The 22,289-nt window shown below is 43.1% G+C and overlaps 1 protein-coding gene across 4 annotated transcripts; it reads left to right on the forward strand.

Moving 5' to 3' along the window:
* The first annotated feature begins 455 nt into the window (after positions 1–455).
* On the forward strand, positions 456–20,845 carry SLC25A19 (solute carrier family 25 member 19). Of its 4 annotated transcripts, XM_044673457.1 has the most exons (9): positions 456–540; positions 1,913–2,080; positions 3,423–3,592; positions 3,780–3,935; positions 4,919–5,089; positions 11,299–11,482; positions 12,151–12,281; positions 18,829–19,023; positions 20,617–20,845. In XM_044673457.1, the coding sequence occupies exons 3-9, from the start codon at positions 3,461–3,463 to the stop codon at positions 20,680–20,682; spliced, it is 1,035 nt and encodes a 344-aa protein (XP_044529392.1). In that variant the 5' UTR covers positions 456–540; positions 1,913–2,080; positions 3,423–3,460; the 3' UTR covers positions 20,683–20,845. The 4 variants fall into 4 exon arrangements, with proteins under 4 accessions (XP_044529392.1, XP_044529393.1, XP_044529395.1 ...); XM_044673458.1 differs by lacking the exon at positions 1,913–2,080; XM_044673459.1 differs by lacking the exon at positions 456–540 and having other exon boundaries at positions 1,458–2,080; positions 18,829–19,019.
* Positions 20,846–22,289: the final 1,444 nt, after the last annotated feature.

Genomic DNA, 22,289 nt, shown 5'->3' on the forward strand with positions numbered 1-22,289 from the left:
GGAGATCACTTGCAAACAATTATATTCAAATAAGCCATAATAAGCTGAACACACATTTCCAACCTGTGGTAAAAATTCTTTTTCTTCTAAATTTGATTTCTTTCAGGTCAAAATGCCTGTGGACATCTGTCCTTTAACCTTTCACCTTGAGCCCAGCTGTGGTCCCGCCCCGCCCCTAGCAATGCTAGAGACACCTACCATGTAGGACGCAATGAGACTCTCTCCCTCAGGAGTCCGGAAACCCAAGTTCAAGGAGAGACTACATCTCCCAGAAAGCTTTGCGTCGTGAGGGGGGGTGGGGAGGGTCAAAAGGAGAGATCCTGAAGGACCTACCCAGGGAGGCGGAACCCGAGGCCCTTCCGTAGAATTCGGCCATTTGCCGAAGGGGCGGTGCGAACCAAGAGCGCGGCGGCTAGGGTCTGCTCTGATTGGCCTGGAGACCCGTTATTCTCGGTGGACCTCAACAGGCTCTTGCCGGTCAACGTCAGGTAAAGGAAAGACTGGAGTGCGGAGAGGGACTGAGCCTGGAGCCGGAGCTGGGTGAGTGGCCTCTCCCTCTACCTCCCTCCCACCGCCTCTGGCACCTTTGGGAACGCGGGCCTGAGAGAAGCCCTGACTAGCGGGTGACCTGTGTGCGCGTGTCCTCACCTGCCGGGCCCTGCATATGCAGGACCACATAGGGGTGTGGCTTGGCTCGAGAAACGCTCGGGGTGTCTTTGCAAACGTGATCCCCCGTTGGTCCTCACGACCGCCCTTGGAGGAGGGCACTGTTATTGCCACCACCTCACAGATGAGGAAACTGAGACTTAGAGAGTGAAGTGACTTTCCCAGGGAGCAGGATTTAAACCCAGCTCTTCCCAGCTCCAGGCCCAGCGCTGTGTGCACTGTGCCACAGACTGATCCACACACAGATACACACTGGGAAAGGAACAGACAGGAATAAAAAAGGCCACGCCCTGACTCACACACAAGTGTCAGCGCTCAGACACAAACAGGTGCATCTATGCTCAGACACACACAGATATCCCCTCTCAGATACACACAAGGGCAATGATGTCGAACCTATGGCATGGGTGCCAAAGATGGCATACAGAGAGCTCTCTGTAGGCACCCAGCTGCTGCCGGCTCCCCTCCCCCCAGTTTGTTACTAGAAAGGCAGAGATTGGGGGGGGAGGTAGCGGCTTCCCTCCCCCTCTCCACTGTGGGTGACAACAATTACCCACCCCTTTCTGCCCAGAGCCCAATGGGAGCACACATCCGGTAAGGTGGGCAGCTCACAGATGGCAGAGCTATAGGGGAGCAGAGCATTCAGGCTATTCCCCTCCCCCTCTCTATACTCCCTGAGAACATTCCTCACTCACCTGCCCAGCAGCCCAATGGGAATATTTTTCTCCCTCCCCTGTGTGAGGGGAGGGGAGGGGCTGGCAGGGCTTTTTTTGTGGGATGGAGGGGAAAAAGGGGAGAATGGGCACAGCGCTGGTGGTGGAGGATAGGGAGTGGCCTGGCACTCCATCTCTAAAAGGTTCACCATCACTGCACAAGGGTATCCATGCACATACACATAGACATATATGTACTCACACCCACCCAGCAATAGGTTCTCACCCAAGTGTTTGCACACAGAGCCTAGGAAGGACCCACACTCCCACAAAACATGTTCACACCCAGAGTAGCCTTTTCCCTCTGCTCTGGTGGAGAGGCAAGAGCCTGTTGTCAGCTCCTAGCTCCCCAGGTACAGGTTTTGCCCTTTAGATTGGTTACTCCCTCCTTTACTTTCCTTCTCTTTTGAATGAGAGGGTTGGTCTGAGCAGCCTCTATGGACAGTGGCCAGTGGTTTTCTCTTGCCTGTGTGTCTTTGGGAGGTTCTCTCCTTGGTTCTCCCCTCTACCATTCACATTCTTTACCTTCCCAGGGATCTTAACAGGGAACTTCAGGAATATGTGGACATTAGGAAAGAGACCTCGGCCTAGCATTGGATCACAACTGAAACTATGATAGAGGTCTTCACTAGGAGAGGCTTCACAAACAGAATACCACAGTTTCAAGATTGCTGTAAAATGCGGCTTTTTCAGTAGAAGTGGTAGGTAAAATTGTTTTGAGGTTGTTGGACAAAAGGAAAAAAGTTTCAAAAAGAAAGAGAAAGAAAGGGAGAAAGAAGAAAAGGGAAAAAAAGAAAGAAAAGCATCAGAAGTTAGAGGGGTTGGGGTGGGGAAGAAGTATAATGTTCATTGATTGGATAGAAAGAACTCTTGAGTTTGGAGTCGGGAAAACAGATTAGAATCCTAGCTTTCTGGCTATACAGGGTATCCCAAAAGTCTTAGTGCAGTTTTAAGTGAAAACTTTGAAGATACCATGTATAATTACAGGCAAATTCACTTAACCTGACTCCTCTATAAAAAGGAGAAAATAAGAATACCTATTGTGTCTTGAGTTGTAAAATTTAAACCACTTTCCAAACCTTTAAAGCATTACATAAATATTACCTTCTAGTATGTAAAGTTCTAAGATGAGAATATAAAACTTAATAATCATTTGTCCAAGCTAGACTTTGTATAAAGAGGAGCAAACAATTGAGGGAGAATAATTTTATTTCAGTGGGAAGTAGACAAGAACAAGGCTGCTAGACGTAAGAGATAGAGTGCTATTCTTGGAGTCAAGAAGACCCGAGTTTAAATCTGACCCATATACTTATTAGCTGTGTGACCTTGGGTAAGTCACTTAACTTTTGATTGCCTCAGTTTTCTCAACTGCAAAATAGGGTTAATAACAGCTTCTACCTTGAAGAATTGTTCTGAGGATCAGGTGAGATAGTATTTATAAAGCACTTAGCACACTTTCCCAGAAGTATGGAATTAAGCATTATAGGAGCTCACTTGTGTTTCCCTCAAATTAATCCCCAGTGCCCAGCACAGTTCTTGACATATAGTAAATGATAAATGCCTGTTGATTGATGAGAACATTTGGGAGGGGGATGAATCTCATTTGTAACTTCTAATTTTAGAAAGTTGCCTGAGACACTGAGAGATTATTGATTTGCTTATAGCCATTCAGGTAATGTGTGTAGTGAGTGGTAGGAACTGAATTCAGGTCTTCCTGACTCCATTACCATTCCAATACACCTGACTTCTATACACAAGGTTATGGATGCTGCTTTTCAATCCAGAGCTTGTTTCTGAAAAACCCCAGTTCTGAGCATGTTAATGTCCCATGACCCACTGTTCTAGAAGGTTCCCTGAGTGCTGACACTCCTAAGAAAATATGGTTCTTGTGTAATAGCTTCACATTCTAAATGCAGCCTAAGTTTTTATTTTGTTTTTGCCTTTGGACTCCTGCCAGACACACCCAGATGCCTCCAGAAAACTGTTTAGTGAAAGATTCTAAACAAGCTACTTCTATTTTTCCTACCTGTCTCTTGCTTTTAGCTTAATACGAATGGACATTGCATGTGACAGAGGCAGGGATGGTCGGTTATGACCCCAACTCAGAAAATAGGAACAATTCCAAGGTGGAAGTGGCAGTGGCTGGGTCTGCATCTGGGTTTGTTACCCGGGCCTTGATCAGCCCCTTGGATGTCATCAAAATTCGTTTCCAGGTAGGTCCCTTTCTTTCTGTGTCATGAGTGGGAACATAAGTTCAGTTTCCTCTACAAAAGTTGTGTATGATACTTGGAACTGGAACTATCTCTTCAAAATTAAGAAAGTTCTCTGCTTCTTTACTGAAAAGTCTTTTCCCCATCATGCCCTCTTATCTCCCCCTTCTCTCTATCCTTCGGTTTTTAGCTTCAGGTTGAGCACCTATCATCCAGAGATCCACATGCAAAATACCATGGGATATTACATGCAGCGAGGCAGATCCTGAAGGAGGAAGGCTTGACAGCATTCTGGAAGGGGCATATTCCAGCCCAAATTCTCTCCATGGGTTATGGAGCTGTCCAGGTAGGTGACAGGGAACAGGCCAGGGACCTGAGGTTTCAGTTGCTTAATAGAGAAGGATAGAGACTATGAAACAAATAAGGCAACTACCCTTAGGTTCTTAAAAAGGGCAGCAATGATTTTATCAGAGTGCTTTCTGTTTGTCTTATGTCAAATACTCTGTGGAAATAGAAAATATATTCAGAATGAGAGTTGAAAAAACAGCATTTTCCAGGAACAACTAGGTGGTACAGTGGATAGAGTGTCAGGTGTGAAATCAGGAGAACCTTGTTTCAAATCTGGCCTCAGACACTTCCTGGCTTTGTGACCCTAGGCAGGCCGCTTACCCCCATTTGCCTAGCTCTTGCCCTTCTGTCTTAAAGTTGCTACTTAAATTAGAAAATAAGGGTTTTTTAAAAAGGCATCTTCCCTTCCACTGTGCACATATCATCCTTGTCAGATGTATATAATTAAGTTGTAATAATAGCATGCCCTAGATTACCCAGCATAGAATGGACTTGGTGCCACTTCTCTTGTAGATAGTCCATAAATATATTTAGTAATAACTTTCTGTTTGTATAGTCCTTTTCAAGGTACTTTCACAAACATCTTGTTGGAGTCTCCTAGAGAAGCAGGTAAGGCAGCAGGTATCCTTTTTTTCAAAGAGAACAGTTGAGACACAGGTTAGGTGATTTATCCAAGCAAATTAGTGCTAGTGTCAGGATGAGAGCCTCAGGTGTCCTAATTCCTAGTCCAGATCCCTTTCTCCTCTGCCACACTGAATTCTCAGTTCAGTATTCACCGAATGTGGTTGGTCCTAGTTCATCCTTCAAGGTTCTGCTACACAGCACCATTTGGAAAGTAAAAGCTAAAGTGGCATTAATTTTCCCTAAAGACTTGCCTAAGGTGATACCCATTGCGAGTACAGTGTCCCCTTTGTGTCCATAATAGCATTTACACTAGTGAGGCTTGGCCACAGCCCTCAGACGTGTCTCTATCTTTTATAGTTTGTGACCTTTGAACGTCTGACTGAACTGGTCCACAGAACTAAACCGTATGGCATAAGTGACTTCTCAGTGCATTTTGTGTGTGGCGGCCTGTCTGCCTGTGCCGCCACTCTCTCATTGCAGCCTGTTGACGTTCTCCGGACTCGCTTTGCTGCTCAGGGTGAGCCCAAGGTGAGTGGTCAGAGGTTAGAGAGCCATAGCATCTTTGAGGGACTAGGAAATGGCAGATTAAGTGGGATTCAGTTGCTTAGCAAAAAGACTTGAAAGAACCTTGGCAACTACCTTCAATCCACCAATAAATATCTATAGATGACTCAGGAGTCATGCAAAGTGCTATAAAAATATTCTGGATTGGGGGCTAGGTAGCACAGTGGATAGAACACCAGGACTAGAATCTAGGGGACCTAAGATCAAATCTGGCCTCAAATACTAGCTGTGTGACCCTAGGCAAATCACTTAACCCCCATTGCCTTGCTCTTGTCCTTCTGTCTTAGAATTGATATTAAGACAGAAGGTAAGGATTAAAAAAATATATTTTTATATATACTTGGCATTTGGCATGCTTTATTAATTGATGTATTTCCAAAAAGGGATGTGAAGACCGACTTTGTTTAAACAAAACCATATTTTAAATGTGACAGAAATGAGCTTTTTTTAAAATTAAATTATAAGCAAATATCTATTTTTTCTCCCTCCTGAACCTTTTACCAGTCCCCACTATGGGGGGAAAAAAACCAAATCCTTGTAGCCAATATGTATAGTCAAGCAAAAAGTGATTACCACATTGGTCATGTCCAAACAATATGTCTCATTCTATATCCTGATCCCATCGCCTCTCCCTCAGTATGTAGGGTAGCATTCCTTATCATTGATTCTCTGGAATCATTGTTGATCATTGCATTGATGGGACTTCTTAAGTCTTTCAGTGGTATTTGTTTTTACCTTGTTGTTGTGTAAATTGTTCTGGTTCAGTTCCCTAGAAGTGCACTATTTTAAAGGCACTCTAGTGAATCTGGTCATTTGAGTTGATTAGTCCTTAATTCATCAATTTTATCAGTGAGAATTCATTTCGTTAACAGATACCTCCTATGTGAAAAACATGAGGGCTGATACTTTGGTGGATTCCAACATGAAGGAATTATAAGCCTTGCCCTCATGGAGCTTAGAGACCATCCAGGGAGGCTAAGTTGTATGATACTGATTGTAGATGCAGTCAGCTCAGAGAAGAGAGATCAGTACGAGGTCACAGATCTAGAGAGTTCAAAGGGTTGTTTGGGAGCTTCTCCATCTACACAGAGGACAGAACTGGGGCGGAAAGTAGCTTTACATTTGAAGCTAGAATGTGTTGGATTACATTAATGAAGAACTTGCCAAGTGAAAAGGGAATTCAGAATCTGGAAGAGGCATTACATGGAAGATTTTTTTGGGTGTAATTATAAGCTTAATGGTAACAAAAAGCAATGTAAATGGCCAAGAGAAGAGAAAACCTACCTTCCTTTATAGTACCTCTGCAGGAGCCTATGCAATGTGTACATACTTGGAGTTTGCCAATACTTTGATTGGTTTTATTTAACTATTTTTTCTTTGTTATGGAGAGGGCTTCTGTGGTCAGTGGTGAAGTATTTTTTGAAATGATTATGAAAGGGGGCAGCTAGGTGACTCAGTGGATAGAGAGCCAGGTCTGAAGAAGGGAAGCTCTGGGCTCATATCTGGCCTTGTATATATCCTAGCTGTATGACCTTAGGCAAGTCACTTAATCCCTATTGCCCAGCCCTTATTACTTTTCTGCCTTGGTACTATAGGATTTAAATTAATGTCCAATACTCCAAGTATTCTATTTTATAAAGTTTATTAATAATCACTTGAAGTAAAGGAATAAAAAGGTAATTATCTAACAAAATATAAGGCCACGTGAGTAAATTCTACTGCTACTCACCTCACACCACCTCCACCAAACGGGATCACAGGAAGAGAGAGCAAGAAGTGGGGCTACACAAAACTTATATCCTTCCTACATCAGCACGTAATGTGAAAAGGAAAGTGGGATGCTTGGAAATGAAGTCCAGGTGATCAGTTTCTAATTACACAATCCCCCCTATGATTCCCATGGGAAACAAGCATGTAGAAATCTCCAATATTTACATGCCTAGTTTCCCAATGGAATCTATACACATAACCAACACATATGTCTAAGGATCTTTAACTAGAAGTACATACAATATTGCACTATCTAAAGGGAAATTACAATAATTTGGGGATAAAAGGGAAAGAAAACAGAACGAAAACAAAATTAATGATTGCTAGGCCAAATTGGGGTTAGTCTCCTTTGGTATAAGGATTTACATTCAAAATAAATGTGTTTAATCCCCCACAGTTCAATTTCACTACATCCCAGAGTTCATTCTAGATCTTTTGGTGCAGTGTGAGGTTTTTGCAGGCATCTCCATGGCACCTTCTCCAAACAGTTCACTTTCTTGATTCAGGGAGGCAACAAGTTTCTTATCCTAAAATTACTCTCAAGGGAGGAAGCTGTGTAGCTCAGTGGATTGAGAGCCAGGCCTAGAAAAGGGAGGTCCTAGGTTCAAATCTGCTCTGACACTTCCTAGCTGTGTGACCCTGGGCAAGTCACTTAACCCCCATTGCCTAGCCCTTACCACTCTTCTGCTTTGGAGCCAATATACAATATTGTATCCAAGATGGAAGGTAAGGGTTTTTTAAAAAAAAATTAAATTAAAAAAATAAAATTACTCTCAAACAAGAACATTTCTATAAATCTAGAATTTATGACAGTTATACAGTGCCCCCTAAAGAGGGTGTTGACAAACACACAGATCACCCTGAGATACTTGGTTGAGTTATGAGGTATGTAAATTGATTGTTAAAAAGAACTCAAAACATTAAAAAAAAGGAAAAAAATTAAATAGTATATGAAAATTCTGAGTAAGTAAGAATAAGCCCATAACAGGTACTAGAATCAGGGCCTAATAAAGTGATTTATGTCTCACAAGCCTGTAGGGCCATTGCAGCAATATGCACTTACCCAGTCAGCAGCCAGGACTACAGAAAACTGTCACATTATGAAGGACAGAAAAGGAACTAGTTTTTTGCAGTAAAAGGGAAATATCATTCCCTGGTCTGATTTTACCTTCACTCTCAGGGATAGGGGAGCCAGAATTATAGCTAAGCGGAGGTACTTTGTCTGAACCTGGCATGGGGAAATCCTGCATCTGACATCATCAAACAACTGCTTCCTTAAACCCCAAAACAAGTCCTCTGTCTTGGTGTAGATTCTCATCAGTCCCACCAGGATTGGTTGGTCTCCTTGACCTTGTGCTTCTTGGCACTATATAATGGCTCTTTTGTGATCCCTTCTCCTAGAATCAGACACAATCATTAATCAAAGTCTCATAATATTAACAATCAATGGCAAGTTTCCATAATCTAAAGCTTTTGGGTATACGTTAATATTAGGGCTAATGGATATTATAAATTTATATTAGTGCAGAACCATTCTGCACCAATCAAAAAACCATTAACACTGGTAACATGTGCTTCAAGTACAAAAAATGAGAGAAAAGAGAAAATTCAAATACTCTATTGCACATACAAGGAAAAAACAATAATATTTTTTTTTAATCAAAAGTATATAGTTCACAATCAGTGACACACTGTGTTCGCCCAAGGAGAGGCACAATACAAAGGTTTCTCACTCAAAAATGAGATCCATTTCCTTTTTAATTTGGCCACGATTCACAGTGTGAGTGCAAATGATTTTCACTAAGTAACAACTTTATAAAACAGTAATATAACAGATAATGCACATTCAAAGAAGTACCAAAATCCCCAAATCATAAGAGCCCGTTTAATGACAATAGCAAACAAACCCGCTATCATATAGGATTCACATTAGTTGCTGTGTGACATTTAAAAAAAAAACAAACTTTGAAGGTCATGGATACTTGTCACAAGTTCTCCAGATCTAGCCAGTCTTTCAACCTTGGCTAAGATATTTTTTATTTTTATTTTTTTATTTTAAACCCTTAACTTCTATGCATTGAGTCATAGGTGGAAGAGTAGTAAGGGTAGACAATGGGGGTCAAGTGACTTGCCCAGGGTCACACGGCTGGGAAGTGGCTGAGGCCGGATTTGAAACTAGGACCTCCCGTCTCTAGGCCTGGCTCTCAATCCACTGAGCTATCCAGCTGCCCCCCTTGGCTAAGATATTTTTAACAAAGTCTATTACTGCCATCATTCCAAAATGTGGCAGAGGAGCCCAGAATAAAACTTCTGTACTGCTGATGAAAACTTTTTGGGTCTAAAATGTCACTAAGAATCTAGATCATTCTGGTGGAAGGGTAGAGTAAGCTGAAGAGTTATGAATATAAAAAATGAGGCTAGTGGTTATAAAGCCCCCCTGGGAAAATCCTCTGGTATGAAACTGTAACAGCTGTAAAAGGCATGTGTTTATATGTCCATCCATTGAAATGTGGAGGCAAGGACTACAATGGTGAAAATCGCTTCTGATGTCTCATCCATTACATTTTTAATAAATGTGGAGGTGGGGAATACAATAGTGCTATTGCACTGCACTTCATCTACTAAATGGACCCTTACCTTTTGTTACAAACAACTCAAAAGTGGGCAAATGATCAATCACAGGTAGTGGTGTTCCTACATATCCTGAAAAATCATTTATGAAGACCCCTTAAAATCAATATAAATTTTTAGGTCATTAAATTCTCCAAAGGTTGTATACAGGTTGTAATCAGTTTGATGGAGTCCATCCATCATCTCTATGTGACATTTGACAAAGGCAAAAAGGAACAAAAGGCCACATGTTACCTTGATGGATCTAGTGATAAACTCAGCATCCATAAGGACCTACGGTTTTGCCATGGAAAAGGGTTTGCGTAAATAGACTATGGGCTTTTACAATGGTATTTTCTCCAGTCCAGGCATAGGGGAGGTACAAATAAAGACAACGTAACAGAATATGTAGCTAAATGGCCAAAATGTAGTAGCTGAAAATGATATAGTATAACAGAATGTATTAGATTAGATCAGTGATTCCCAAAGTGGGCGCTACCGCCCCCAGTGGGTGCTGCCGTGATCCGGGGGGCAGTGATGGCCACAGGTGCATTTATCTTTCCTATTAATTGCTATTAAAATTTAAAAAAAATTAATTTCCAGGGGGCTAAGTAATATTTTTTCTGGAAAGGGGGCAGTAGGCCAAAAAAGTTTGGGAACCACTGGATTAGATTAATATGTGAACTTAAAAAAACCAAAATTAAATCTTAAAGCAAACAATCAGCAAATACAATATATGTGACAGGATACAAGCACTGAATTTGAGTCCTTTTCTTCAATTCCAATAGCTGCGTTACAGAGACTTCTTCACTATTTGGAGGAGAACAAACTAAAACAGTTAACAATGGAGTCTGAAAAGCTAAAAATTCACCTCCAGACTCCTTAAGGTTCCTTACCCTCCCCAGTATCATCATCTGTCTTGATTCCTTTGGTCCTACCTCTGGAGTTCCCCATACCTGCACTGGGTATAGTGTGGACGAATCCCATGTTGGGTGTATCGTAGAGACTGGGCAGGCCAAAATGGCAAAGGGACATAGGAAGATAAATCACTCCCCCCACCCCCAAATCTCAGGATTACTGAAGCAAATCGCAAGGTGCACACAGGAACTGCTTTGAGCTGCTCGAGCTCTAATGCTCTCCCAGAATGGGAGCTGTTTGAGATAGGCAGGAAACTGGGCCATGTTTGCATTTCTACTTATGCCTTTTAGTAGGTGGTACTAGCCTATTATGCACTGGCTAGGAGTAAAGACCTCACAAGGCTAGTAGATGGAGAACTACTTGTCTGAGGAATAGGGCAACCTACATGAAGTTTTGAAATTGTTCTAGCATTAGGTTTCTGTGACAATTTGTGACTCAATTTTACCGATTGTGTTTAAATAGAAGTTGAAGAAAGAGGGCAAACAATGGAAAACCCTACCGATCCCCATTTGTCATCCACTGTTAGTCTGCATCCTTTGGGTTTCCCTTGGGTGGTTTTTTTTTTTTGGCAAGTTTAATTGACTTTGACAGCAGAAGTGATGTATTTGTTAGTTCTGTTATTACTTGTGGTTAGGAGGAATAAAGCCCATAGAGGCAGTGCAGTATAGTGGGCATTGGATACGAGGTCAGGAAGACTTGGGTTTAAATCCTGCCTCAGGACACTGTGATCTGAGTCAGCAAGTCACTTCTCTGCTTCAGTTTCCTATTGGTGAAATTGGTGGTTGGGCTTGATAGCTTCTAAAATCCCATCCAGCTCTAAACCTAAGATCCTTTGACCCTGTGAGTTCACCAGAGCAACCTGTGCTCACTTGCAGATCTACAGAAACCTCCGTCATGGTATGAAGATGATGTACAAGACTGAAGGCCTGTTGGCTTTCTACAAAGGCTTGCCACCAACTATTATTGCCATTTTTCCCTACGCGGGCTTCCAGTTCTCCTTTTACAAGATGCTGAAGCAGGCCTATGAATGGGCTATGCCAGGGGACAGAAAGAAAAATGGTGAGTGGGGGGCTGTCTCTTTGGTGAGTGCATGGCCCATCGTGTTTCTGCCTTGGCCACGACACAGTATCAGAGGCCTACAACATGTAGACTCACCTTTACTGCTCAGTAGATTTTTCTCACTTCCTCCTGAAGCCTTGCTGGCCACCTCTTCTGTTTGCCATTCTAGGGCCTTCAGGAGACTGGTTCCATGGCCTAATTTGCCCATCTTCTGCCTTCTTTTGGGCCCGTACTTGAACCTCTTTGTGATTAGAGTAACCTCGTTTGACCTTTGGTAGAATTTTTTTATTTGAAAAAATTTATTTAATTAACTGATTTAGAATATCTTTCCATGGTTACATGATTCATGTTCTTTCCCTCCCCTTCTCTCACCCTCACTCCCTCCCATAGTCAACAAGCAGTTTTTAGTAGAATTTTTTGAGGGGAGGAATTGCTCCCATCCAGACATCAGCTAGTGCTAATCTGCAGTTAATTACTATCCTTGTAGAAATTGGCTGCTGTTCGCATTTCTCTTATTAAACAAATCCTTTCTTATGACTGAAGGAAATTTTTAGGATTTGTTCTTCTGAATCAGGTGAAGTAGGCTGTTCTGGGGTGCCTACTAGGATGAAAACCTTAGATTACATTTTTTCTTTTCTTTCTCTTGCTACCTTTCACTTTTATTGCAGCAAACATCAAAAACCTGCTGTGTGGCAGTGGAGCTGGGGTCATCAGCAAGACTCTTACATATCCTTTGGACCTCTTTAAGAAGAGGTTACAAGTGGGTGGGTTTGAAGAGGCCCGGGCAACCTTCGGACAGGTGAGAAGCTCTCTCAAAGGGGATCTTGGGAATGTTTTGAGTACAGGAAGTAATATCCTCAGATTTTAATTACTAAGGAATATTAATCTGGCAGTGATATGTATGGGACAGATTTAGAGGTGAGCCCAAAGGCAAGGATAATTGTACAATAGTAACTGACTAGAAGTGACAAGTGCCTGAATGAGGGTGTTGGCAGTGGGAATGGAAAGCAGGGGATGTATAAAAGGATTGAATGGTCTCAAGTCAAACCCATAGAACCTGGTGAATGATTGGCTAGAGAATTTCTGCTCTGACCTCGATGACTTAGTGAGATATGAGGAGCATACCTGACTTAAGTAATGGCAGCTCCCTGCTCATGGCCCCCCCCTCATGTACTAAGCACTTCCTAGACCCAAAGCTCTTGTTTGTGAGGATGATTGGAGGACCCTCAGCAGTTCAAATTGTAGACAGTAGGGTGCATGGACATAGAGGAAGGAAGAAGGACTCATGGTCTGTCCTTGGGAACCTGCCAGTCTATCACTATCTTTTTCTGTAATTATTGTGTTTAGTCGTTATCTCTTATTAGACTGGAAGCTTTTTGAGAGCATCGCCTTTGACATATCCATCTTTATGCAGGTTGCTTAGAACATTGCCTTGTATATAGTTAATGCTTAATCCTCTTTTTTTTTTTTTTTTTTTTTTGGTTTTACTGAGAAAAAAGAAAGGATTCTATTGCCCGATGTGGCCTAGAACTGACTCAGGTTTCCCAAAGAGTGGAAAGCTCTTGGTAGACTGGAGAAAAGTTTGGAGAAATGGGCCCAGTGAAAAGTGGTCTGTTGTCTGAGGACCAGCCTCAATTATCTGGGAAGGCATTTGTCAGTGTTAGCTTCAGAGTAATTTTTCAAGAATTTCAGGAATTGTGTTCAGTGTTGATGGAGGGAGTACTCACTCTCATGAAACAAATTATAGATTGTTGAAGTGTTGAAATAAGAATTAAATACAGCAGGACATTGTCTTAAACTCAGCACACACAAATTCAGGCAGACATGATTGGCAATAGAAATGCAAAAAAAATGTAAATTGAAATTTTAAATTATGTACTAAATCCTCACCATTTTCCCAAGCAATGTAAAGCCTCTCAGGAGTTCACCCAGTCACTCACTCTCATTCTCATTCTGAGAAGCATTAGTGTTAAGTCATTACATTGTTTTGCATCAAACATTACCTCATGAATCTGTCTTTGTCTTGAGTTCTGGCTTGTAACAAGATATGTCTGTCATTACAGGCCTTCTCTTTGTTTCATTAACATTCTTTAGCTATTAATTATGGCCCCAAAATACAAGAGTCGTGATGCTGGTAGCTCTGATAAACCTAATAAAAGTTATTAAGTGCCTATGTATGTTTGTATAGGAAATACTTATTAAATAATTGAATTTGCTATTATGATTCTCAACATAGACAAAGGGATTTGGAATGTATTGGTCACTTAAAATGAAGTCCTAGGGCAGCTGGGTAGCTCAGTGGAGTGAGAGTCAGGCCTAGAGACAGGAGGTCCTAGGTTCAAACCCGGCCTCAGCCACTTCCCAGCTGTGTGACCCTGGGCAAGTCACTTGACCCCCATTGCCCACCCTTACCAATCTTCCACCTATGAGACAATACACCGAAGTACAAGGGTTAAAAAAAAAAAATGAAGTCCTAATCTAAGTGTTTGCCTTAAAAGGGGGTTTAAATATATTGCATGCCCTACAATGAGTTTAAAGGAATTATTTTGTTAAAGCCTGTACTTTGTTCCCTAATGTATTTGTTTTCATTTTCTTCTTTCAAGAAACATTTCTTGATCACCTACTATGTGCAAGCTCCTATTCTAGTTCCTATAGGAGATACAAAGGTGTAATCAAAAGTAAACATTGGCCCATCTCCAAAGGGCTGATGATATAGTCTTTTTTATTTATGAAGTATGTGCTTCTGTGTGCCAGGTGCTCTGATAGGCAAAGGGGGTAAAAACCAAAATGAAGACATCCCTGATTTCATTCCTTAGGGCAAGAAATGTGCACAGACAGTTCTTGCTTTACTTAAATTTGCATTATACAAATTTGACTTTATGTGAAGAAATCTGAAAAAATGTGTTACATGGGTCTCTGTCCATGTCTGGCCATTGAGTGTCTGCCCCAAGTAGGTTTTTCCTCCCAATTCCAGCCAGGCACCCATGTGCCCTTTCTTCCTCCTTCTCTCCCTTCCCTATATCCACTGGGATATTTGCATTATGTAGAAATCTCCCTACATAGAGGTCTGTGGAAAAGTCCATTTACCCAAAGCAAGAACTATCTGAAAATCTTTGCAGAATAAGTACAAAGTAGTTTTCAGGAGGAAACCTTGCCATCTGACATAGGAAGAACTTCATGTGGGCGGTTTTGATCAAGCTCATCTTTGAAGAGAACCAGAGGTAGGGGGATGTGTAGGTGAAGAAGGAGTACATACCAAGCAAGGAGCATTGCTTGTGAAAAACCATGGTTTGGCAGATGGAATATGATGTGAATAGCATAGCTTGTCTGAAGTATTCAGGAAGGAGTCTATTGAACAAGAGAGTGACATCAGACCTGTTTCATAGGAATGTCACTGTGACAGGTATGTGGAGGATGAATTAGGGGGAGGCAGGAAGACCATTTTCTTCTAATAGTCATTCAAGAAGTGAGCTTGGGCTAAGATGTTGGTGGTTGTATGCAAAGAATGAAGAGAACTACCATGAATGATGTGAAGGAGGGAGAAACAAGATTTTGCAACTGATTGAATATGTGGAAAGAGTTGAGGATGGCTCTGAGATTATGAGGAGACAGCTACATGACTCATTGACTAGAATTTTGGGCCTAGAGTCAGGAAAACCTAAATTCAAATCTGGGCAAGTCATTTAACCATTGCCTGCCTCAATCCACTGGAGAAGGGACTCACAAACCAGCCCAATATCTTTGTGAAGAAAATCCCTAGATAATACTGGGTGTGATCTGGTCTATGGGGTCATGAGGATTCAGATACCACTGAACAACAATCAAGGTGAATGGAGTGCGTGGAAAGATGATGGTGTCCTCAGCAAAAAAAGTGGTTCTGTTTTGGACATGTTGAGTTTGAGAAGCCTCTGTGACATGTAAAGAGGAAAAAAGGGTTTTTTTTTATTGGGTATATTAAAAGGGATGGTTGCCAGGGAATTGAATAAATTTCAATCCCCAATAAAAAAAAATCCTCAAATCAAAATGACTTTTATGGTAGTTTATTTACAAATGAGAGGAGGGAGAGAAAGTAAGAAAATCAGAGAGAGGATAGGATAGGATAAGTAATCTAATAGACTGAGTAATTTGCTCTGACCCCTGGTTCAACCCAGGCAGGTTTAACTAATCCTCAATCAGAGAGAGCTGAACTGAGAGTTCCTGAGGCCCGAGGGCTGAGGATAAATGAAGCAAAAGCTTCAGTCTCCAGTTCTCTCTTGAAAGGAGAGTTCCTTCAGAGAAATCCAGGAAGATTTAGTCATTACACTCACCACGTGTAATTCCAAGGGAGAGATTAAGAGCAGTCTCACCTAGTCCAAGGTCTTAGCCAGCGCTCCTCCAAGTCCAAGACATGAACAAGAAGAGCTCCTTCAGGTCCAAGACACAAACCAGAAGAGAGCAACAGGAAGTTGTCACTCCCTTTTAAAAGCGCTTCTTTTTCATCACTTTTTGTGCCTTCCTCCTAGTTTACATGTCCAATCACAACAGATGATTTGCTTAGGACTGCCTCAAGGGCAGTCAGTCAATTCTGATTCATCACCCACTCTTTCACATGTGGGTCACAGACCTCCCCACTTGACAATTAAGTGCTGGTGTTTACACCTTTGATGATTAGATTTGAGAATTGGCTGGGTAGATTTAATTTTATTACCACAGACATCCAACTTGAGATGCTACTGTGCAGTTGGTGAGAGGAACTGGAACTCAGGAGAAAGAGGAGGGTTGGAGAGATGGATCTGAGAGTCTTCTGTTTAGAGATGATATTTAGGCCCGTGAGTGCTAATGAGATCATTGGGACAGAGAGGCTGTAACAGAGCTACCCACAGCAGCTAGACCCGGGTACCTTGGTATATGCCAACAGATATACCTTGGGATATACTCATGGGAAGTGGAATATAGATGACAATCCAGCAAAAGATCCTAAAAAGGAGGACTCGAGATTAGTTGGACGAGAAAGTAGGGTCATGAAACCCTTGTGAGAAGAGAGGAGTGTCAGGTGATGAAGAAGTATAAAGCCTGAGAAAGGGCCATTGGATTTGGCATTAAGAGATCACTGGTATCTTGAGAGAGAGCTGCTTTAGTCAGGCAATGAAATCCAAAATCAGATTGCAAAGCTTCAGGAGTAGGGAGGAGAGGAAGTATCATTAACAAGTGTAGATACAACATTTTCAAGCAGTTTGTTTGGGAAAGGGAGGAGTCATATAGGACAGTACTCTGAGAGAGTGGTAGGGTCCAGTGAAGAGTTTTTAAAGGCTAGAGGAGACCTGGGCTTGTCTGAATGAATGAATGAAATGGAAGGAGATAGAAATAAGGGTCCAAATAGCAGGGTTGGACTTGCCTTGGAGGAAGACCATCTCTTCATCAGAGACCAGAGAGGATGTGGGGTGATGTCAAAGGGTTCTGAAATGTACCAAAAGCAAAATGAGGAAATTCAAGTAAATGGCTTTTTTTCTTCAGTCAGCAGTGAAGGAAGTGCCTTCTTTGAGAGGATGGGGTAGGGAGTGGCATGGGAGGCTGGAAGAGAGAAGGTCTGAGGCATGGGGAGCAGGATAGAAAATAAACCAATTAGGGAGAAGTCAAAGGGTTGCCTTGCTTTTGTAAGGGCCCAGTTGCAGATGTACATACATACATACATACATACCTAGTTGTGTAAGCTTCCCTTCAGTTAAAGGAAAAGTCTTATGCAATTCAGTCCCTAGAGGGCCAGGTGGAGAAGATCAGAAGAGGGAGATAGCACTACCATATGGAGTAATCAGGAAAGGCTTCCTGAAAGAGGAAAAATCGGGTTGGCACTTGAAAGATGAGTAGGGTTTTAGTAAACAGAGTATAGAGTAGAGCCCTTTGAGATGAAAGGGGTGACCCCAGCTAAGATGTGGAGGGGTGGGTGAGCCCAGTGTGTATTGGGGAGCCTTGATTAGAGCTGTGGGTGGTGAGGCAATAGATAGAGAAAGTCCAGATAGGTAGATTGAGTCAAAATTTTGGGTGCGGATCAGAAAGGAGAAAAACTATAATCAGAAATGTTCTTGGGGAACAATGATCTGCCACTGGTATGTAGGGTGGATCAGGGGAAAGGAACTGAATTCAAAGAGACCAAAATAGGCCACACTTAGAGGTATTGGTTGATAGAGCCTGCACTAGGGTGATAGCACCGTAAATGAAAAGGAGGACTTAGGCCTGAGAAAAATTGGGGACCTTATTGGCTGACTCTTCCTTCTGTCTTTCCCCTCCATAGTCATTAAAAGGAATTCCCAGAGAGACTTGAGATATGTGTTGCCAGCCAGCATGGTTTGAAAATTTGTGCTTCCCTGGGTTTAAAAATCCCTCTCCTTGTGCATTGCTATCCAGCAGAGGAGGCCCTGGCCATTTCAATTATGCTGCCTTCTTAGTTTTATCACAAAATAAATGCCTATGTCAGAGAGAGTAGAATTTTCTGCCATTAAAAGTATGTGGATTTGTTTATAAAAACAAAAAACCAGAGTGTGCCTGTCTCTTCCATAGTAGGCCCAACTGTTGCCAGCTTTGCTCTAACCCTTTCAGAAAGGGGCTCCTCTGCAATACAAGCAGCAGACCCCAGTATGGAGGGGATGAAGAGAAGGGATGAGTTGGTCAAGGAAGACAGACTTTCTGCTTCTCCTTCTTACTGTAGCAGATGGAGATGTTACTACAAAATGCCCATACTGGTGCTCAAGGGCCTTGACCAGAGTTCTCCAGATGCATTTGAAACTAAAAGAGAGAAAGGCTTGATTTGTCTGAATCCCTGTGGTGGAGAGAGTTCTAATGAGGGGCTCTTGACATCTGTGACTCCATCTCCACCGCAGGCTTTATCCTGGTCTTCTCTCTCCTGACTCCTGCACTCTTCACACCAGACCTTTTAAAATGTTCTGTTGGTTATAAATCATGTCTCTGTTGCATATACCATCAGTCTTGGTCAATGTCTCACTTTGGCAGGAATGATTTTTCCCTTCTTTTTTCTTAATCACAGGGCACAGCTGGGGATAGGGGGAGTAGGAGTATATTGGGGGAGCCAAGGTAATATTAAAAAAAAAACAAAAGAGAGCAATAATCTTTTTTTCCCCAAAAAAAGGGGGAAATAAAGGGTACTGATTGGAAAATTTGGCAGAATTGAATGGCTTATTGCATCTTACGATTTCGAGGCACTCTGGTTAGATCTGAGTAAAACATTTGAAAGTGGAAGACCTCATGCTGCCCAAGGGTGGGAATCCTAGGAGTCCCAAACTTGGTGCCACTTTTCCATCTGTCCCTGGCCTCCTCAGATGTTCACAGGATTTTCATGTGTCTTTCTTCTCTAGGTGCGAAAATATGAGAGCTTCCTGGACTGTGCCAGGAAGATTCTCCAAGAAGAGGGTGCACAGGGCTTCTTTAAAGGCCTCACTCCCAGCTTGCTGAAGGCTGCTATGTCAACTGGCTTAATTTTCTTCTTGTATGAAATGTTCTGTAACCTCTTCAACTGTAAGAAGACCTCAGACAACCAGAAGACAGGGCAAGTAGGCTGAAGGCCTTGGGCTTCAGGGGACTCAAAAGAGAAAGAAAACTTATCTATTGCACTGCAGGGTGTCTCTTCATCCATTACCTCCTAGCCATAAACTCTGAACACCTGATAGGGTACAAGTACCCATCTCCACTCAGTCCATATATTGCCAACAAGAGAACTAGTTTTATTTTTTAAGGTCTCCAGGGAAAGCCTGGGGATTGGCATGTGTACTTTGGCCTCCATTAGACCAAGGGGTAGGAAGAGGACTCAACTTCCTTGTTTTATCTTCATCCACTAGACACTTGAAAAGAACAGGCAAGGTACTATATCTGCACCCCTAGACTCGCTTTGAGCAATTTTAGGACCTATGTCCCACACTAGGTGGTCCTCATCCTATTTTAGTCATCAGACTTTAGCATTGAAATTATATCCTTGGTTTTCTATCATCTCTGCCCACATACCTGCTTTTTTCCTTATCTCCCAAGCCACCTCCACAATTTCTGTAATTCATTATTCTCCCTATATTGCTAAAAGGAAGAAATTACTATGTCTTCAGCCATTCTAAAGTTAGCCTGAAGGTCTGAGGGGGAAAAGGCAGTCCTGGCCTTCTCCAAGCTCCATTTTCTGAATAGCATTTATCCTCCTCCATTGTAGCTTTCATCTTCCAAATTAGCTTTGCTTTTTTACTTTAAGGAGAATTAGTGCCAAATTGAGTGACCCTCATATCCCCAGATGCCGGGACCTTGATTCCGTGGAGAGATACAATTTTAGTGTTTTCTCTGCATGGACAAGACTGTTCCCTGACAGCCTCCTCTTATGGGCTGTGGGAACAGGTTTTCTGGGGGAGTAAAAGATGGCAGGGATTTGGACAATGTCAGCAGATGGGTGTGGAAGAGCAGGGGAGAAGCTGCAAACTCCCTAGGATTTCATTTCCCCCTTCTCATTGGATATATCAAATACTCATTCTCTACAATAACACTTGCAAGGAAATTTGGGGCTCTGGATTTGGGGGAGCAGAGGCTGTTACCACTCTGGTGTTCAGATTTGATCCAAGGTTGTGGTGATGACCTTTTGTGGGCCCGTGGCAGCTTGAGCAGAGATGACTGTTCTCGTGAGGTGTTCTGCTGAGGGCAGGGTTCACAGCCCTGTGGGGTGAAGATAGGGGAGCCCACAATTGATATTTATTTAGAATCACAGAGGAAACTGCAAAGTTGGGTGTGTGGGAGGTGGAGACAGATGAGACAGACCATAACTGCTGGACTCCTTGCTTTTACCCTTGACCACAGTCATATTCACCTGGTGTTCTAGGACCCTAGCCCCAGAGGCTTGCTCAGTAGGGGGAGAATCCTACCCAAATAAGGACAATTTTGGTTTTTTCTTCATACTGAGGTTTAGTAGAGGAAACCAGAAGGGTTACCTTGATCAGCAGATCCTGGAAAGGGGGCCTTAGCTGTGCCCGGTGCTCCCCCTCTCCCCCCAGGTGCCAACTCTTCCCAGCTGCAGAATATGCACTGATCTAAATCCTCTCAGCCCTTAGAGGACCACAGCTAATGGGGTGGTCTTTGATAACTGGTTTATCATTTCTGTTTCATGATACACTCAGCAGTCCTGGAGGATGGGAAACTTTACTTTCCTGAAAATCTTTTCCTCCCCCCTGGATGCTGTTATGTGAGTGAGCAGAAGCTGCTATAGAAAGCCTTCACATCAGGGGCCCTGGCCTGGCTACCAAGGCTTTGGCTCTTTGGAGCTGCTGGGAAGGCAGCTCCCTGAATGTATTTTATATACTTCCAAAGTCAACACATCTGTGCTCAACCAGTAAAATTCTATTCTCACCAGCTTGGCCTGAATTATTTGCTTTTTGCCAGTTCCTTATTATCTCTCTCCTTTCTGATGACTCCTCCACCTTAAAAAAGAAACTTTACCATCTACCATCAGACTTTCCCTGTTGGCCTGGGCTGCTGGCAAGAGGCACAACCATCTTCTTTCTCCTCCAGCCTAGATAATAAAGGCCAGAGGGAGCAGCTTGAGCAGGGAATGGCATTTTTCTGTATAATTACAACTCATGTGTGTATGTAGTACTTTGACCATGAACCCTTTTCTCTACAACAAACCTGGGAGGTAGGTGGTGAGACTATATTCACAATGAGAGAGGAAGGATTCAGAATCTAATACTGTGGGACCTGGCCGAACTGCTCTGGCCTCCATTTCTTTATCTTTAAAATGAAGAGGTTTGGATTAGAAGGCACCAGAGGTCCCTTCCCCCTCTCAGTCTAGGATCCTGTGACCCCATTTTACAGTTAACAGACTCAGAGCTGTTGTGGCTTGGAGCCAAACAACTCTAATGTCAGAGCCGACACTGGCTTTGGAAGAAGAGGAAGCCTTAAAATCCGACCCCAGGGGATAGTGAAATTCCCTGTGCAATACATGGAGTGTCCCAAAAGTCTTAGTGCAGTTGGCGCTTCATCAAAGCTCAAAACTCTCCTAAGACTGGGGACTCAGGGTATATAAGAGACTTTGCCGTCTGCCACGGGTTGGGCTCGGGGCAGGGATTTCTCTTTGCTGAAGTGCCTAAGTCTCATTAATTCAATCAGTCCATTAGCCTGAAGGAGGAAGGGGGCTGAACTAGATCCCCGTACCTTTGATCTAGGTCACCATGGAGGTCTTTGGATAGTGAACTTGAATGGGGGGGAGGGAATATTAATCTTCATTAACCTCTATCATGGCTTTTCCTTCAGTTAGTTTAACACTATTCTGAAAATGGTCCCTGACCCAGAAGGTCGAGAACTGCAGTGTCAGATGATGTCAGAAGCTGTGGTCCTCCGCATCCACCTATCTTCCAGGCTGATTTAGTCCCAGAAGAGCAGTGACTGATTGTAACTCCCCTCCCTCCTCAGTGACTCCCATGCCCGCCTCTCTGTGGTAGCAGCCGGGACACTGAAGAAAGGCCATGAGGCTGCTCTGAGAAGCGCCCTGGGATCCTGTAGGGGACATCCTGGGCAGATTTCTCCCACCAGGCCAGGGGTTTGGCCGTGTCGCCGCTACCCCCACGAATACGAGTCCCTTTCTCCAGAGTTCACTGCTATTCGGTTGAGCCCATGTGTCTTAGCCGGGCCTGGTGAGCCAACTAAGAGCTCCACTGCCTCCGGTTAGGCCGAAGTCTAAGCCCATTGGGGAGCGGGACCGGGCGCACCGACCTCGTGGTCCGGCAGACGGCGCTGGCGAGGCGCCTCAGGCTCTGGCTCCGCCCCGCTCGCCCAACGCTGGGTCCTTGGAGCTCCC

This window comes from Gracilinanus agilis, chromosome 4, assembly GCF_016433145.1.
Source record: "Gracilinanus agilis isolate LMUSP501 chromosome 4, AgileGrace, whole genome shotgun sequence".
NCBI classification, from domain to species: Eukaryota; Metazoa; Chordata; class Mammalia; order Didelphimorphia; family Didelphidae; genus Gracilinanus; species Gracilinanus agilis.

Excerpts from the sequence above, each read along its gene's own strand:
- SLC25A19 (XM_044673457.1), top strand. The coding sequence starts at position 3,461 with ATGGTCGGTTATGACCCCAACTCAGAAAATAGGAACAATTCCAAGGTG. Across the intron at positions 3,593-3,779 it reads TCATCAAAATTCGTTTCCAG|CTTCAGGTTGAGCACCTATC; the intron begins GTAGGTCCCTTT and ends TTCGGTTTTTAG. Across the intron at positions 19,024-20,616 it reads ACAACCAGAAGACAGGGCAA|TCCTGGAGGATGGGAAACTT; the intron begins GTAGGCTGAAGG and ends TACACTCAGCAG.